The 17,821-nt window shown below is 41.2% G+C and overlaps 1 protein-coding gene across 3 annotated transcripts in view; it reads left to right on the top strand.

Annotated features, from left to right (window-relative positions):
• Positions 1-17,277, top strand: part of LOC147330914 (SLIT-ROBO Rho GTPase-activating protein 3-like) — a 48,793-nt gene extending 31,516 nt beyond the window's left edge. For 2 of the 3 annotated variants that reach the window (XM_086292837.1, XM_086292839.1), the window contains exons 18-23: positions 799-872; positions 977-1,157; positions 2,185-2,331; positions 2,451-2,766; positions 3,176-3,629; positions 17,180-17,277. In XM_086292837.1, the coding sequence (XP_086148963.1) occupies positions 799-872; positions 977-1,157; positions 2,185-2,331; positions 2,451-2,766; positions 3,176-3,629; positions 17,180-17,262 (1,255 nt within the window). In that variant the 3' untranslated portion in view covers positions 17,263-17,277. Of the gene's footprint in view, positions 1-798; positions 873-976; positions 1,158-2,184; positions 2,332-2,450; positions 2,767-3,175; positions 5,453-17,179 lie in introns of those variants that run through there. The other variant, XM_086292838.1, reaches the window with a different exon arrangement.
• The last annotated feature ends 544 nt before the right edge of the window (positions 17,278-17,821 follow it).

The raw sequence follows: 17,821 nt of genomic DNA, 5'->3' as shown, positions 1-17,821 counted from the left end.
CCAAGAAAATGTCCCCTACACCATTACACCACCAGCAGCCTTAACCGCTGACACAATGCTCTGATTCTGACCCTACCATCTGAATGTCACAAAAAACATTGAACCTGTGCTGATTAAAAGATGCTGATTTGGTACTGACAGGCCCAGAGTATCACAAGACCCATCTCTTATGCTATTACACCACCTGTTGATACAAGGCACAATGGACCAATGCTTTCATGTTCCTGGTGCCAAATTATGACACTACTATCTGAATATAAAGGAAGAAAGACCAGGAAATATTTTTCCAGTCTTTTGTTGTCCAACTTTGGTAAGTCCACATGACTTGTAGACTTACTGACAGGAATGGCACTAGGTGTGCAATCACTGATATTTTTTTGGATACCTTGATTGTAACAAGTACTTATTTAGGATGCTGTTGCCTTCCTACCAGCTGGAAGCAGTCTGACCATTTTTCCATCACCTCTTACTGAATATTTTCTTTTTTGCGGATCATTCTCTGTAAACCCTAGCTGTGGTGGGAAAATCCCAGTAGATCAGCAGTTTCCGAAATGATAAGACCAGCTGATAAATCACGTAAATCATCTTTCTTTCATGTTCCGATGGTTGGTTTGAATGTCAGCAGGTTGTCTTGACTGTCTGCATGCCTCGGTCTATTGAGGTTGCTGCCACATGATAAATATAATATTGGTCTGGTAATTAAGGATTCCTTTGTTATAAAAGGTAATGATTGAAGAATAAGAGTGCGTAAATGGCTCTTATTTTTTTCATTTCCTTTTCTGCATCTCCTCTCTCCAGTGAAAGCCCCCACAGTGAACCAGGAGCTCTGGATGAGATTGACAATGGTACCGGGCCTAACACAAGTGATGATGGTGAGTCAGCAAACACATCAATCCATTGTGAAGACAGCAGCTGGATGTTGAGAAGCTGACAGAGAAAATAATGAGATTTCCTCTGATCTTTTTTCATATGGCAGAATTGGAGCAAATCGAAGCCATAGCCAAATTTGACTACGTGGGCCGAAGTCCAAGAGAGCTGTCCTTTAAGAAGGGAGCCTCTCTGCTGCTCTACCTGCGAGCTTCTCAGGACTGGTGGGAAGGGCGACATAATGGTGTGGATGGGCTGATCCCACATCAATACATTGTGGTACAAGACATGTAAGTTAGATTTATTTAGGCTGTGAAGCCCATAAAAAGTAAAAAAAAAAAAGCTTGTCAGTTGTGTTCCATTTTCAGAAAGCTTGGCCTTAATGAAATCTTCCTAATGAAAGGATCATTATGAATAAAATGCTACACTTTCATTTTATTGCATTCTTATTGGAGCAACAGATACTCAAAGAGGGCAGACCTCAACTAAGCACATTAATCACTCTTATTTATTCCAAAATGTGTTGAGATCTTTATTTGGCTACAATCCACCTTTTCATGATTCAGATTCAAGTGGTAGTTATTCTGTAATTCTGCTAACAGACAAAGGGTAACAAAAACATAACCTTTGTGGTCGAAGCAATTACCCTCTGATCCACAATTTGCTAAAAAGAGATTTTCTTCGAATGGACATTCACTCAGGTCACGTATTGAATGGAGGCCTTTAATTTCTTAATAGCTTCTTTTCTGATAAATAGTAGGCAGGTAACAAAATTAAAGCTAAATTAGGAAGAGTAGTGATTTATGCAGAAAAGGACCAAAAGGACAGAGTAATTAGTGGTTAATGTTTCCCTTTAAAAGAATGGGCTTGGTAGGTACAATGCTGTGGTGTTTTTGTGCAGGGATGTGATTATTAAGGATTCTCATTTGATTTTCAACAACTATAATGAAAGAAGTTGAAGACAGTGAAACTGCCTGAAACTGCAGTTCCCTATTGACTTCTAGACACTGACTCCAAGGAAATTACAACTCTGTTACGTCGGCTTTGGCTTCAGAATCAAGCACTTACAGTTCTGGCTTTAACAGATTGTATACTTTGTACAAAAACTCAATGAACAGTTGCTTTAAATGAAATGGGAATGTAGTTATCAATGATTCATTCATCAAGAAAAAAATCTTTAAAAAAATTGAACACAGAAATGAATTAACAGTTCAAACACTGCAGAACTCCTTATTTAGTTTATCTAGCAGACTACTGTCAATTATTTTCTATGTTAAACATGAATAAAAAAGCGTCATCGATATGCATCTGTATCAGGGACGACGCGTTCTCAGAGAGCATTCATCGGACTGAGAGTGAGACCAGCAGTGGGCCGCACCACGATGACAGAACCTCATCAAGGAATGAGCGTCAGTCTCCTTGTGAACACACACCTGAGAACCGCTTTGGACCAGCATTAGGAAGGTAGTAACAGTTAGATATTTGGGATGGACTTGAGAGAGGAAGGACATTGAATATTTATCCAGAGCAAAGAAACTGAAACTATTCACGAATTAAATATCAATTTCATCGCCTCTTTTTAGGGTGCGAGTGCGATCAGATGGCGCTGCAGCTCCACGCCATAGGAATGGCGCCGACAGCCTGAGCCCCACCAGAGCTGCTGATCTACCCCCCAGGGTTATGCCTCGCCCCCAGAGTCCACACAAAATAGCTGTCAGCAGGGGTCTAACTGACAGTCCCGAGAAACGCCGTCTCACCACATTTGGCAGTGCTGGCTGCATCAGCCACCCTGATAGAAAGGCGTTTGTCGACAGCCACTCTCAAAGATCATCACCAAGCACCACCCGGCATGCAAGTTTAGGAGACCACAAGGCTCTTGAGACCGAGGCACTCGCTGAGGTGATTAAAATCCTTAAAAGCACATGCAGTTTTTATTAATATAGACTTTTCTTATTTTATTGTATAACAAACATGTACGTATACAACTATCCTATATGTATGGCTTCTCTAAAAAGGGAGCTTCCTTTTATAGCTTCATCTGAAAAATCATAACTGTATCGAGGCAAAATTAAGGAGGAAAAAAATCTCAATTCTCGCTACCATTCCTAAATATTATGTGCATCATTAGCTCTTTGATGGGTACCAAAACATTACACAGTTGGCAAATAAAATTTTGGGTTTAGTTTTTCCACCATCACATAAAAAGGCTCGAGCTCTGAGGAATAAAACTTAAAATAGATTTAGCTACTCTCTGCTTGGTTGCTTGACATCAGTGTCTTTTGTTTTTTCCTCTACTTATGCTTCTCAGGATATAGAGAAAACAATGAATACAGCCCTGCATGAGTTGCGTGAGTTGGAGAGGCAGAATGTAGCCAAGCACGCGCCTGACGTTGTGCTCGACACATTGGAGCCGCTTAAGCACCCTGGTGGAGTGCAGGAGGTGTCTGCCAGCCCTCTCCATACCATGGTGATCAGGGATCCAGATGCAGCCCAGCGACGCAGCAGTAGTAGCTCCTCATCTGAGACTATGACCACTTTTAAGCCCGCTCTGTCAGTCCGTAGACCAAGTGCTCCTTTAAGGCCCCCGCCTGTCAGACCTGTTCGACCGGCTCCTGTGATTGGACAGGGCCAAGGACCTCACCGCTCCAGCAGCTCCAGTTCGTCTGGTTTGGGCAGCCCGAGCATTACTCCCACTGACAGGGTCTTCCCCAAAGCACCGTCTCCATCACCATCCACCTCCTCTTCTTCCTCGGACAAACAAGGTAACATGTAGCTCCAGTCAGACAAGTGGTTGAAGAATGCTGTGGATACAGAGTGATTCAGATTATCATCATGTCCCTTCCCCTTTTTTTGGACGGCAAAACAAACATTGACACCCGATGAATATTTACCACTAATCTTGTGTAGTGTAGGATAGGTGCTTGTTTCTGCCCACAACATCCACTCTGTTTCCACGTGTGTTGGGAACAAGTCAATGTACTGTACTGCAGTGATATGTTACGCAAAAATAGGATTTAAATCTATGAGAATTATTTTATAGTAATGCTGTCATGCTGAATAGCCATGCTGGGTAAAGGGATGCACTGGAAAATGCTTCTGTTTACTGAAACACAACAAAGAAGTATCTCAATGAAATGTTATTAGGTTACAAAGATGCCATGAGCGTGTTCTTTGTGAGTGGTTTCCTGCTCCATTATAAAGAGAATACTTAAGGGAATATTTCACCACTAATCATGTAGACATCTAGTCTGTGGTGGTGGTTCATAATATTCCTTTTATATACCATTTATATTGAAAGAAGTTGTCTCAGCAAGCCTGTCCCACAGCGTCACAGCATAAGCAGACAGACAGACAACATGGCTGGATGGGGAAAACACAGTGGACCTGTCTCAAACTGCAGTTTTTCTAATGACCACTAGATGCTGGCTCCAAGGAAATTGCAGCTGTGTAATGTTATCATGGGCTTCGGCCCCAAGCCGTTAAAAGATTCTATACAAAACCTCTATGCACGGTGGCTTTAAATGAAATCCTCCAAATGTTACCTTGAAATGTAAGGAGCTGGGTAAAGCTAAGAAAAAAGTGTTGGTGAAACTCCTGGCAGCAGACTGATTGGCAACTAAAGCACAAATGGGCCTAATTGGCACCAGTTTGCCAGCTTGTGCTGCTGCTTCAGTCTGGCAAGTTTACGGCCACTGCGATGGTAGTCTCATTGTCCAATAGCCTGTGTCAGGCAAAGTTGTGTCAGGCGGCAGCAGTGCAGCTCCTCTTCTCCCTCCATTTGTTACATTTCCTCAGCAGTGGACCAGGACTGTTATATACCCACTGTGATTCTAATATTTGATAGTGTCCACTCCGTGTCAGGACTGGGAATCTGTTTCTAAAGTTACTTCTTAATTCTTATATATCAAAAGAAAAGTAAGTGATTTCCTTAGCCAAAACTACTTTCTCTTTTTTCTTCATCTGTTAATGTCAGAATGGGCCAGAGAGTAGCAAAATAACCTGAAGTACAGTAATACAAATAATACCGAAAGTTGTTGTGACCATTATAGATATGCTGTGCCTATAATTAAAACAATGAAATAAAGACAAACATAAAAAAAAGAGCTTATATTATTGTCAACTCTCTATATTAAAGGATTAGCTGTGTTACCTCAACAGACTCTCGTACACTTCAAATGACTAATGCACTTATACAAAAAACACTACAGGGAACTGTGCTGCATTTGTAAGTTTTGTGTTTTCATTTTGATGAACTTGTACTAGGAACATGATATAGCACATCATCATTGAAGCTTGTCAAGCCTCGTCTAGAGTACACATGGTCACTGCAGGCTGTGCGTACGTTTAGCCAAACTTGTTTACTGTTGGTGATATTTGTGGTCCGTCTTATGAGGATGATCAGTATATCTTTAATGTGTAATAGGTACATCGGAATGAATATATACATATTGTTAAAGGACGCTTGTAAAAGTAACATTGTATGATAGAAACAGGATATATTATCATCTCTAGTGTGTAGATTTTTGTAATTCTTACCCTTGCACAGAAATTGGTAAAACAATAAATCAATGAAACCTCCCAGAAATGTCTTCAATGTCTCTGTGGTGATTTTGAGTTAAAAACAAAACAATGTAGATGATCGATATTGAACAGTAGCTGTGTTGCAAATGCACCTCACAAAATGTAAGTAATGCAGTGACTTTACTTCTTTGTAAGAAATGAAAATCAACATAATGTATAATCACTTTGACTTAAATGCATGTACAGTGGAAATGCTGTAACTATAGTTGTGTTGCAGGGCCATCTACTGGCTGGCATGGATTATAGTGCCATCCTGAAAGGCTAAATAATCACTGAAAGAAAACATTTGAAACTGCAAACATACATGAAAGATATAATGCAACATGCGCTGACAGTCAATTAGTGTCAAATGTATTTTCTTTCTTTTTATTTTATCTTTAGTCATTTGATGGTCAGATCCACATGGTCAGATCCCTGCAATGATATCTCAGTATGTTTTTTTTTTTCAATTTTTTATAATGAATGTTCCTTTTTGCACTAGCGACAATCTTCTCACTGGATTAATGTCTCATAACTATAACATATTAGTAATGGTTCACGGTTAATGTTTAAGAAGCCATTCAATGACCACATTTGTCCTGTGGATGGAGACATTGTGCTTCTTGGGTCCTTGAAAGGAGACTGAAATGCTCTGCCGAATTGAAAAGGTTCAAAGAGTCTCCTTTTATTGATATGCACGTGTACTCGGAGGCCAGCCCAGTACATGGAAGTCATCTTCACTGCGGGAAACACACAACTTATTTTCATCCAAAGAGTTGCGAGACAAATTTGTAAATAATGCAAAGGGATGAAAACCATAAAAAAAAGTGAAAAAACAAAAAAGAAGTAAGCATACTAGCTTTCCACCTTTTCAAAAGCAAAAACTCTCTTTTCCCCCCATATCCTGATCAAGATGAGTCTGTTTTGCTTCTTCCATAACCAGCACTCAGTGTCAAGTTTAATTCACTTAGGTGTGTTTATTGAGATTAAAAGTGGGAATATAATCAGATTGTGGCCTTAACTGAGGCCTGAATGCCTGCCAAGAGCGAATGAACAACCTGTAGACTAACACCCAGCTTTCCGGCTATGGGTTCTTATTTCAAAAGGCCTTTTCATTGATGTTGTTATATGATTAGCAAGGCCACCAGAGTCGAACCAAGCACAAAGTAAAGTATTTCCTGGCAATACAGTATTCAGGTCCCCCACTTACAAGTGTAACAGTACGTATGAAACTTGAGTGAAGAAGGGAGACGTACGTTTATTGGAGCATCACGTGCTATTTTACAGTCCATATTTTGATCATTTAGACTTGATGATACTCTGCCTAAAACATGAAAATTTAATTTCCAATGTTAGAACACATTTTTAGTTCGAAGGTGGTTTTAATTTTCAATATTAAATAAACGTTTCTGTTTTTGCTCTCAGTTACAGTAACCTTTTGTTGCCATGTTGGCCCAGTATTCTTAGTTTTCGTGTGTTTTGTATTTTGTTCTTTATTTATGCCTTGGTTCCTAGGTTGTTCTGTTAAGATGTTCCTTATTTGATTACCCCCTGTGTGCCCCTCTGTGTATCTGTGAGCCCTCGTTTCCCCTCCTTGTGTTTTATTCCATGTTTTCCCCAGCCCGTTATGTCTGTGCTCTCCCCGTGCTCTCTCTCCTCCTGTCTGAACCTCTGTTTACTTCCTGTTTTACTTTGACAGTCTCTCGTCAGTATGTGTCATGTTGTGTTCGATCCTGCCCTGTCTCATTACGATTATCTGTGTCAGCTGTGTTCCCCGTGTGTCCCACTTCCCTCGTTAACCCTCTGTGTATTTATGGCCGCGTCTCCCTCAGTTCAGTGTCGCGTTCTCTAGAGGTGGGAATCACCATACATCCCACGATACGATATTATCACAATACTTAACGCACGATACGATATTATTGCAATTTTTTTTTAATATTTTGCGATATTCAGATTCTGTACATAAAGGTAAACTTTATCAATATTCATTTTATCTAATATCAAAGTCTCGCACTCAGTTTTTCTCTCATTTCAGTCAGTTTTATTGTTGACAAACTGAACGGTTTGTATTACAGTCTAGTCCAACTTAACTGAATGCAACCATCTGGTACAATTATAGCTATTCTGAACTATGCAATTTATGAAAACTATGCAGCCCCTTCAGCAACCGAAGAATTTTAAAGTAAATTAAAACAAAATATAATTTTACATTAAATAAAAAAGTTTTAAACTTAATTAAAATAAAACATGTCTTAAATTAAAATAAGTAAACTGTCATGTTTATTGCTGCCAAAAAAAAGTTAAACACATTTGGACAGTGAAGGAATGTCAGGATTATTGCTCAGAAAAAGGATCAACATGCTCTGAAGTCAGAGCACAAAACCTTTTTTTGTAACAAAATATCGACTTCTGCTGTCCCTGTATCGATACATTATTAGCAAACAAAATATCACGATACTACACAGTATCGATTTTTTCCCCCACCCCTAGCGTTCTCCCTCATGACTGTGTGCCCCTCTGTGTGTTTCCTTGTGAGTCAGTTCCTTTATGACTTCCCAGTTTAGTTTCATATTATTTTGTATCGCCTTAACTTCCGTCAGCAATAAAACTGTGTTTTGAGTTCATTCCTGCCTCCGTGAGCTTGCGTTTGCGTCCTCATCCTGCCTGCACACAGCCTAATCATGACAGTTAAGTAATGTTTTGTATAGGTATATTCTGCCTGCATAAGATTATTCTCTAAAAGATGCTCAGCCTTTCATTCCTTGCACTTACAAGGAAAGGAAGCATAATGTTACACAGTGCATTTCTGAGGTAAGTGATTTATTTTCAAATTTGATTTCACTTCATTAGACTGCTCAATTCTACTAAGATTTTCAAGTATGGTCAATTAAAACTATGCAGGAGTTTAATAATGAACAATTGGAAGCAAAAGTAAAAAAATAAGGAGTCGTCTGTAGCAGATTTTCAGCTTACTACACCACTAATTACCTCACAGCCACTTAAAGCTGTCTTGAGACCCCTTGCATGACACCTCTGCTGTCCTTAATGAGATAAAGTAAGTCTTTTGTGCAAAGAAAGCATGATTTCTGGAAATAGTTATCCATGTAACTTGTGAACACTGGTATTTTGAGTAGTTTTTGATAAGTGAGAATTATTTCCTTCCATTTTCGTGAGGTAATGTTTCTTTGACCCCAGAAGGAATCTCAGTTGCTGTTTACTTAAGTTAATCTGACACTTCATTCATTATGGCGATCCAACTTGGAGTTAAAACATATTTCTATCCAAAGTCAATAAGCAGCTGTAAGGCACCAGACTTGTAAGGTGCACATATCTTGCTTAAAGTCTTTGTTTTCAAGAAATAAAACAATAACTGATTGACTATATAAAGCAAGAGTGTTAGAAGTCGATTGTTTTTATAGTAGTTCCTACGGTAGAAGTTGTGTGGGCTACCAAGAGAAAAATATGGACTGTGTGTAAGTAATTGGTTAAATATGACATAAATAGTGAAAATAAAGTGTTTGCTGATCATATCTTAATTTCATCATGAATCCCTTTTTATTGGTAAGAAAATAAAATTAATAAAAACTTTACAATGTGGAGGTATTTTCTTATTCAGTGAGTATGCCAAGGTAACAACACTGAAAACAGCTATATTAAATTTACAATCGAATGCATATAGCAAACTTTAACTGAAAGGTGCTTCAGCATGAAGCAGATTGTAACCTAGTTAAATATTTCCTACACTTTCCATCCCTGGAAACATCTGAGATAAAAGTAAAAAAAACCTTTACTGTGCAGAAAGGCAGTAAATGTTGCAAAGTTATTAATGTATCAGGACACTAAAGAAAATCTTTTATCTTTCCCTTATTGAGTCAGTGCTTTCATCTTCTATGGCTTTCTTAACCTTAAAAAACTGGAACACACTGGCTAAAACTGTAAAGGTATGCTTTAAGATGTCTTGGGCCACACTTTATCAGCTTTAGCAAGTATATGACATGATGGTCCTTTAAAGGACTCAAATCATTTTGGACCTTCAGCATCCTTTACATATTAAGTTCCAGTTCCTTTCTTTAAACACGTTTTGAATCCTTTCCCTCATGGTTCATGGTGATAGTGTAGCACATTTGCTTTTGTACATCACATTGTATAATATATATATTTTGTAGGACCACTCTCTGCAAAGTAAACTTCCCCTGGGGCACAGTAAAGCTTTATTCTTCTCTACGCACCTCTAAATGTAAGAAGGAAACTTTGAAAATGGAAACACACGCACACGCATACACACACACGCACGGACACACATACAAACAGACACACACCCCTGAAAATGTGTAGTGATGTTACTTTTCTGTTCTCTTCCATGGGAGAGCAGTGCAAATACCAGTGTCATATGATAAAATCCACATCTCTGTTTGATCAGTGCATTTCTAACAAGCTCTAAGTGACAGGGAAATGTTTTTTATTCATACACGTGGGTGGAAACTGAAGGAAATAATGAAGGTAGCTTCGAAACTAAATCGCCAGAAAATACTTTGTTTTCCATTTGTCCTGCAATGTCACACATCTGACTAGAGTAAAGAGAACAGAGAACAGCAGCACATACTAAATAAAACAGACAGCTCTTAACTTTTTTCTTTTAATTGCATGAATTGTTACATTAACTGTACCAGTCTCTCATGACAGGTCCACACTTTCCAACTTCCACACCAATAAAATTTCCTTAGTTTATAGTTTAAACTAAATTAAATTAATGGCTGACTACAGACAAACCAGGCAACCATATAATTTACCTCATAATTTAACCAATCATCAGCTGCTGTATTCACTCTGTTTCATCTACCTTAAAATTAGCAATAAAAGTAGAAATGCTTGCAAAGGAATGTCTTGTATTCAAAATAAACTTTTCTAACAGAAGCTGCACTACGGTCAGAGACTAAAGTGCTAATAATGCTCCTATAATAGTAATGAGGAAACTAGTATAATTTGAGGATGATGCATCTGAAGGGTTGTGGAATTATCAACATTCATTGAAAGACTAAAAAACATTTTTCTTCATACAAAGTGGCAAAAATGTTTGTGTTATTGTGTGTAATTTTAATGGGAGGCATGAAATACAGTAAAACGAATACAGAAAAAAGTACAGCGATGCAAATACTTCTTCCTCTTGAGACCCCTGTGCACGACAGCATTTTCCAACTTGGAGGGCGAGTTGATAAATGCTGGATGCCCACTATATTTACATATATTTCTGTATCTTTGTACTCTGCGTGTCCACTTTCTGCAGTATATGGATGTATACTGTATTTCCTCTTTGATTTTTGATCTTTTCTTTTTTTTTTTTCTTTTTTTTTTCTAAATGACATCAGAAACAGCAGTATGCGACATTACGTGATGGCAGAGCTTCAGTTCATCCTTTGTCATTTTTTTTTTTTTTTTTTTTTTTTTTTTTTTTTAAATAAATAGGACAGGGGGAATGAATGAGAGAAAGAGGGGGAGAGAAAGAAAGAAAACCAAAGGGGAGAAGAGACGGTGAGAAGGGGGGGGAAGAGAGAGAAAAAAAAAAAGAACTCCTGGGTCACCTGTATGGAGAAAAACAAACAAAAACAAAAAAAAAACAAACAGAGGAGACAGCAAACAACAAAGAGCAACATAATAATAGAGAAAACAAAGCACCATCACAATAAACTAGCTAGTCATAGATATCAATATTTACTAAATAATAAACGATATTGTGCAGCACGCAAGATAGACAGCGCACAGTGTGCTTTGAGGCAGCAGCCAAGAAAGCTTTAGTCCGCGTCTGTGAATACCCATGTGTGCATACCTGTGTGGATCAGCATGCTTGCATTCCAAAGGTTTCTCCATGTAATGATCTGCTAGGGAGTGTGGGGGGGCCACAGCCCCGTCCTCCAGGGTGTGAAGCGGGTATGGAGGAGATCAAAACTCCAGACATCCAGAGGCCCCCAGAACACAAGAGACCATGGAAGACCAACAGAGGGGCAGCCGCGCCACTGTTCCAGCAAGAGCCGAGGAGAGTCCCAGATGAGGGCTCGCCCAGCAGCCGCGGAGCAGAAGTCAGGGGGAGTTGCAGTGACGCGCCCGTGAGCTCCGCCGGCCCCCAGCTGTGCCTGAGTGACCGAGCCCCAGGCCGAGAGGCCGGGGGCACCCCACCTCCAAAGGGGCCCGAGCGAGCCCCAGGCCCCAGGCCCCGACAAGCGGCTGCCAAGGAGTGAGCCGGTGTGTACCCGGACGCCCACCCCCAGACACAAAGAACCACCAACACACCGACACCTGAGGGAGTCCGCCACCGGCAGGGGAAGTGGTGGTGGGTGGAGATAGGCCTCCAAACCTTGGAGGGCCTGAGGTGTCCCCAGAGAGGTGGCGTCTGATACCCAACCTGACATATAGACACAGACATACAGGCACACACAGACACAAACATCCATTCCCACCCTCATGCTCTCATATGCACTCACTCCACACTCAACCAACATGGAGACAGACATAAAGAGACGCTGTACACACAATCACACTCCCCAAGCGTACTCTACAAACCGGGTCTAGGTACCCTTGCCCCTGGAGGGGGGAATTGCACCCAGACCCAGGTGGTGTTACCCTTTTCCCTGCGGTGGGGAGAGGCAGACCACCCCGACTCCGCAGCAGCAGGGAGGCCCCACACCCCAGACCGCAGTCGGACGGCCAACTCCTCCTACTAGCCCTCCCGCTCCAGCAGGCCGCAGAGAATGGGGGTGGGAGAAGACTCCAAACCTCCCTCCACCCGCTCATTGTAGTGTTGATGCATATGTGTTCTAAGGTGCAATTAAAACCCAGGAGGGCATGGAGCTACCGGCCAAGGAGCAGCAGGTAAGCGCATAGTCCCTCCTGCTAGCCCTCAATGACTAAGTGTATTTAAAATTGAGAGGTGGGCAACGACGTCAGGGGTGAGGTATACACCCTGATGGTGATTTGGACTCCGTGATTGTGCCCACCCCCAAGATCCTATATGTATGTGTAATGAGAGTGTGAATAATGTGAATGTCTAAGTTGTGGGATAAAATTGAGGCAGAGGCAGCCAGAAGGGGACAGGGGGGGGGGGTAGCCTCCTCTGCACCCTGGTGACATACCCCCACTCCAAGGCCCTGCATGTGTGGGTGGTTGTGGAGGAGCGGGAAGAGGGAGGCAGCTGGAGATGGGGAGGGAAGGAAGGGAGGGGCAGGTAACCCCTCCCTGGGGCCAGCTCCCCCGCTGACCCCAGTAGGCACTCCCACCCTTCGCGACCCGCCAGGGAAGGGGGGCCCAGGCCTATCAGACCGGGGCCCAGTGCAGTAGCGCCCTCCGGCTCCACAGAGCCCTGGACAGTCCACCCAACCCCACCACAGAGAAAACTGCACCCACCCCACCATCCACACATCTTCCAGACTACATAAGACGGTAAACGCCCAGGCTGAGATCTTCCTCCACCTCTCCTGTATCTCCCCCTCCTGCAGAGAGTTCCTGAAGAGAAGAAAGCTCCTGCAAGATGTGACCATCCCCCCCACCAGTTGAAGAGCCCCCCAGGCGGCTCGACGCACCGGCGGCACCCTGCTCCAGGGCCGGGCCCCCATGCACCCACCCGCCCACAACCCCGGCAACACACCAACCAGGACCCAAGCCCCCGAGGCCCGGCCCGGGCCCCAGCCCAGAGACGGAGCGCCCCCAGAACCTCACGCCCATCCCGGACCCACCCAGGGGCAGCCAGGTTGCCAGGTCAGTAACCCACGTCCGTCAGCACAGACCCTCCCCTAGCCCCGCTGCACGCAGCCGCGAGGAAACAGTCACCTGAGAGCCAACAGAGCCCCTAACCGGACATGACCGCTACCCCGGGTTGAGCCCCCCAAGGAAGATGCCTCCGGGGAACCCCCCGACGCCCTAAGCCTGTCCCTACCCCCTCACCAATCACAACAGTGAAGGCGGGACCAAACTATGACCCCCCACCCCCACTAGGTGATGGAGCTGATAAAAGGGGCCCAGAGCAATTGATCTAATGTGGTGGCAGAGGCTGTGTCAAGACTAATGTAATCTAATAGATAATTTCTATATTGGTTAGAATTAAGATTATTTTTATTTTTCCAGTTCATGAGGACTGTTTTCTTGGCTATGCATAGGGCAGTGAAGATCATATGGGCTATATTCTTTTCTGAAGTGACATTATCTAAGCTGCCCAGTAGACACACTAAGGGGGAAGTTGGAATGTTACATTTCAGACACTTTGATAAGTCTTCACATATCTCGCGCCAAAACTTTTGCACTGGTGGACAGAACCAAAGAGCGTGGATGTAATTGTCTGGTGTATTGCCTTGACAGTGTGAGCAGTTGTTGGAAGATGTAAAGCCCATCTTGAACATCCGATGACCTGTATAGTGCACTCTATGAAGTATTTTGTATTGTATTAATTGCAGACTGGGATTTTTAATTAATTTAAAAGTTTTTAAGCAAATCTGAGACCAGAAGTTTTGGTCTAGGTTGACTGATAAATCTGCTTCCCACTTTGCAGTAGGAAGGGATATTGATTCATCTAATTTAGAAAGTGTTCTGTATATTTTAGATAATAATTTGGGGGATTTAAGAGTAAGAAAATGTGCCGCACTTAGTGGTGTTTGTAATTCAACTTGACTGAGGTTAAATTTCTTTTTTACTATGGATTTAATTTGTTGATATTCTAAAAACCTTGTCTTGTTGATCCCATATTGTTCAACTAGTCTGTCAAATGGAATAAATTCTGTTCCCTCTAATATATGTTCTAAGTATTTAATTCCTTTACAACTCCATTCTGGGAAATTAATCATATTATTGTTTTGTAATATGTCAGGGTTATTCCAGAGAGGTGTACGTTTGCATGGGATTAATGAAGACTCCATTATTTTTAGAAACTCCCACCATGCTGTCAGAGAAAAGCTGATGTTGATACTTTTAAAGCATTCATGTCTTTTGATGTTTGAGCTAATAAATGGTAGGTCTGAAATCTCTAGATCCTTGCATAGTGCCTGTTCAACATCTAGCCAGGGCTCAACTAAGAAGGTATGTTTTAACCATTCTGAGATGAACTGAAGCCTGTTGGCTAAGAAGTATTGGTGAAAATTAGGCAGATCTAATCCTCCTCTATCCTTGGTTCTTTGTAGCGTTTTTAAGCTAATACGCGGGGGTTTATCTTTCCAAAGGAATTTGGAAATATATGAATCCAGAGATCTGAACCAATCTTGTGATGGTTTGTTAGGGATCATCAAAAATAAGTAATTTATTTTTGGCAAGATCATCATTTTTATAGTGGCGACCCTTCCCATGAGTGATATGGGTAAAGATTTCCATCTAGTCAGATCGCCTTCTACTTTCTTTAGAAGTGGGATGTGGTTTAGTTTAGTTAAGTCTGAAAGCTTAGGAGAGACATTAATACCTAAATATTTAATATTTCCGGATTGCAGTGGGGCAGAGGAAGAATTATGGAAGGATTTTTGATCTTTTCAAACAACTAAAGCCCTTTATATGCCATCCACTTTTGTTTTTATGGATTGGAATTAGTCAAGAAGACTGGAGAGTGGGAAGTGATCTAAAGCTGTTATAGCAGTGAGAAGACAGTTAATTACAATGACACACAGGTCCCTAACAGATTTTTTCCATGTTCTTTGGGTGATTTTTTTTAAAATTCTGAACTTAAACTTAGACAAAACTAAAAAAAACAAAAACAAAATAACTTTATACGCAGATTTTTTTTTCAGAGTAAGTCATCATATTGTTGATGTTGTTACCCTGAGTAGAATAACGTTTGGCACAAAGGCAATACTATAAAGAAAAAACAACCTTCTAAAGCTCAATAATTATACTGTTAAGGAAATGACATTTTCATGTTTTACAGAGTTATATATTAGACTTTGTTGTGCAGTATGTCTCTATAGTGCGGGTTGCCTAGAAACCTCATTGTGATGAGATCATTGTTATATAGTTAAAACAAAAAAAATGTCCAAGTATGTACAATAATTGTATATGAATAAAAGATATATTATAAGATGTACGTAATCTTTTAATTAGTGCATTGAAGCCTTAACCTACATTACATGCTGGGCTATAGTCAGAGTCTTCAGTAGAGGACTTTAGAATTAGAAGCTTTGCATCCTTAATTATGGCTTCAGTTATGTTTTGTTAAGACAATTATTAGAGTGAGGTTACGGCAGAGTATCACCACAATTCAAGTTTTTTGAAGGTCAGCACAAGCGTTACAAAATGCAGTAGTATTGCACTGTTGTTGCACGTCAATACAATTCTTTCATTACTGACAGAAAAAATGAAGGAATCGACATTTTATGCACTGCCCGTTTAATTTTATAGGTACCAGTATTTTCTCTCACTTTTAAAGACATTTGCATTTATAAATTAGCCATAATTTTCAGCATATACATTTTCCAGAGGGATATGGGGATAAAGCAGCAGACCAGAAGCTACTACCTCAGCGTTCCAGTTCGTTTATCTGCTTCACAAGTTAGTCCCTAATGCTATAATTGACTGTAGAAGTAGGGAATAGGTATAGATCTTTGGGATTACTAGAAAAGGTAAAGCTTTTTGAGGTTAGATGTGTGCATAAGCGGTGCTTTGACTTCAAATTAGCTAGCACAACATAGAACATTTTGTGAAAGCAAAATCCACTGTTCAGACTAATTGGAGAAGAACTGTCTTTTGAGCATTGAGCATTAAGTCTTGTGTACACAGCTCTGGGCGAAAAGCACTTCACTGTGAATAGAAAAGGGCTAACAGGATGTCATGGCTCTTGAATTATGTTCATTTTAATTTAACAGGAAAAAATCAAGAAAGTAAGATGGGTTTATATATGTGTGCATGCCCATTCTTTAACACTGTTATTAAACCATTGATAAATATCTACAATATCTACAGAGCACAGGAATGCAACAATCTGTGACTGCTGACTAGCCGGGTAAAACTGTGCCAATACAACTGGAAATCAAATGTGAACAGCATGAGTCTTACTACACTGCCTTTGTCTCCTCTTCCCCCTCTGGTGTGAGAGATCTGTTTTCAATCAGTGGGACATGGTGGAGTGAGTAACCCTCTGGCATCTGCTCCCTGGCGCTGCTATATTTTACTTCAATAAGTTAAAGATGCTGAGGTAACTGTCAGGAGATATATATGAGCCTGATAAAAAAAAATCCAATGGGAACTCTGGCCCATGAGGAAGATGAAGAAACACTCAGATAATACCTGCTGACTGGAGGCAGACGTCAATGTGCCAAAACACTTGTGCCAGGTCACAGCGATTAATTTCTCATTCAGTGAGAATCAAGATCTATCACTGGAACTAATATGCTTACGGAAAAATGCAGGTTTTCTGTTTCCTGAGCTGGGAGGAATGGACCTGGATATAAAGAGAAAATTCTCCTCTCAATCTCAAATTAAACCTTTTTTTCAATCTTTTTTTCCAGCTTAACATGCCTTGGGCTTAAGAAATGATGATTTCATGATGTAGAGGACACAGCAGGTTATTCTGGCCAAAAGTTCATATTTTCCATGAGGCCAAACATTTACTAGTTCTTAATTTTTAAATCTGCACAAATCACTCTCCGTGACAAACCTAGGGATGAGGATCACCTCTGTTGTTTCTTTAAACTTTAAGTAGTATTTATGGGTCTGTCAGAGGATTTTTAATTTTTTACCAATTTTAATTAAGGACTTTCTCTGGTGCTTATCCCAGGGTCTCTGTTGTTGGCAGGAACTCCCAAGGCAAGTTGTTCCTGGGTGAGGACCCTGATGAAGACTGAATCAGACAACTCCTATGAAAAAGAGAAAAAATGATCAGCCCCACCCTGGAGGCAGCCAGAGGAGGTGGCTCTCTGATGGAAGGAGGGTGCCTGAGCTTTGTATGTGGTTGAGAAATACAAGCTAGATATAGTTAGGTTCACCTCAACACACAACTTAGACTCTGGAACCAGTGTTGTAGAGAGAGGCTGGACTCTGTTCTAGTCTGGAGTTGACTGGAGGCAGCAGGAAGGGGTGCGTATTCGTGGGATACCACAGCACAGGGTTGTGTTGTTGTTGTTTTTTTTTTTACCAGTGGACAAACGAGTGCTTCCCTAGGCCTTTGGGTCAGAGAATGGGTCCTGATTCTCATTTGCATTTATGCACCAAACGCCAGTTCAGCGTACCTAGCCTTCTTGGAGTCTGTAGGTGGTGTGCTTGAGAGGGGAGAGGAAAAGGGCAGCTTGACAGATGGTTTGGGGCTGCATCTGCAGTGACACGGATGTCACGGATGACACCAGACATTGTGGTGAAGAGAAAGCTGAGTGTTAAAGCAAAGCTATTGATTTGCTGGTTGCTTTAGGTCTCTACGCTCACCAATGGTCTCGAACTACGG

The sequence above is a fragment of the Aulonocara sp. 'chitande type north' Nkhata Bay genome, linkage group LG5 (genome assembly GCF_057382095.1).
Source record: "Aulonocara sp. 'chitande type north' Nkhata Bay isolate Kocher_YH1m ecotype deep benthic linkage group LG5, A_spYH_male_GT1.1, whole genome shotgun sequence".
Classification (NCBI taxonomy): domain Eukaryota; kingdom Metazoa; phylum Chordata; class Actinopteri; order Cichliformes; family Cichlidae; genus Aulonocara; species Aulonocara sp. 'chitande type north' Nkhata Bay.
The sequence above is the reverse complement of the archived record's forward strand: the minus strand, read 5'-3'. Positions and strand labels throughout refer to the sequence as shown.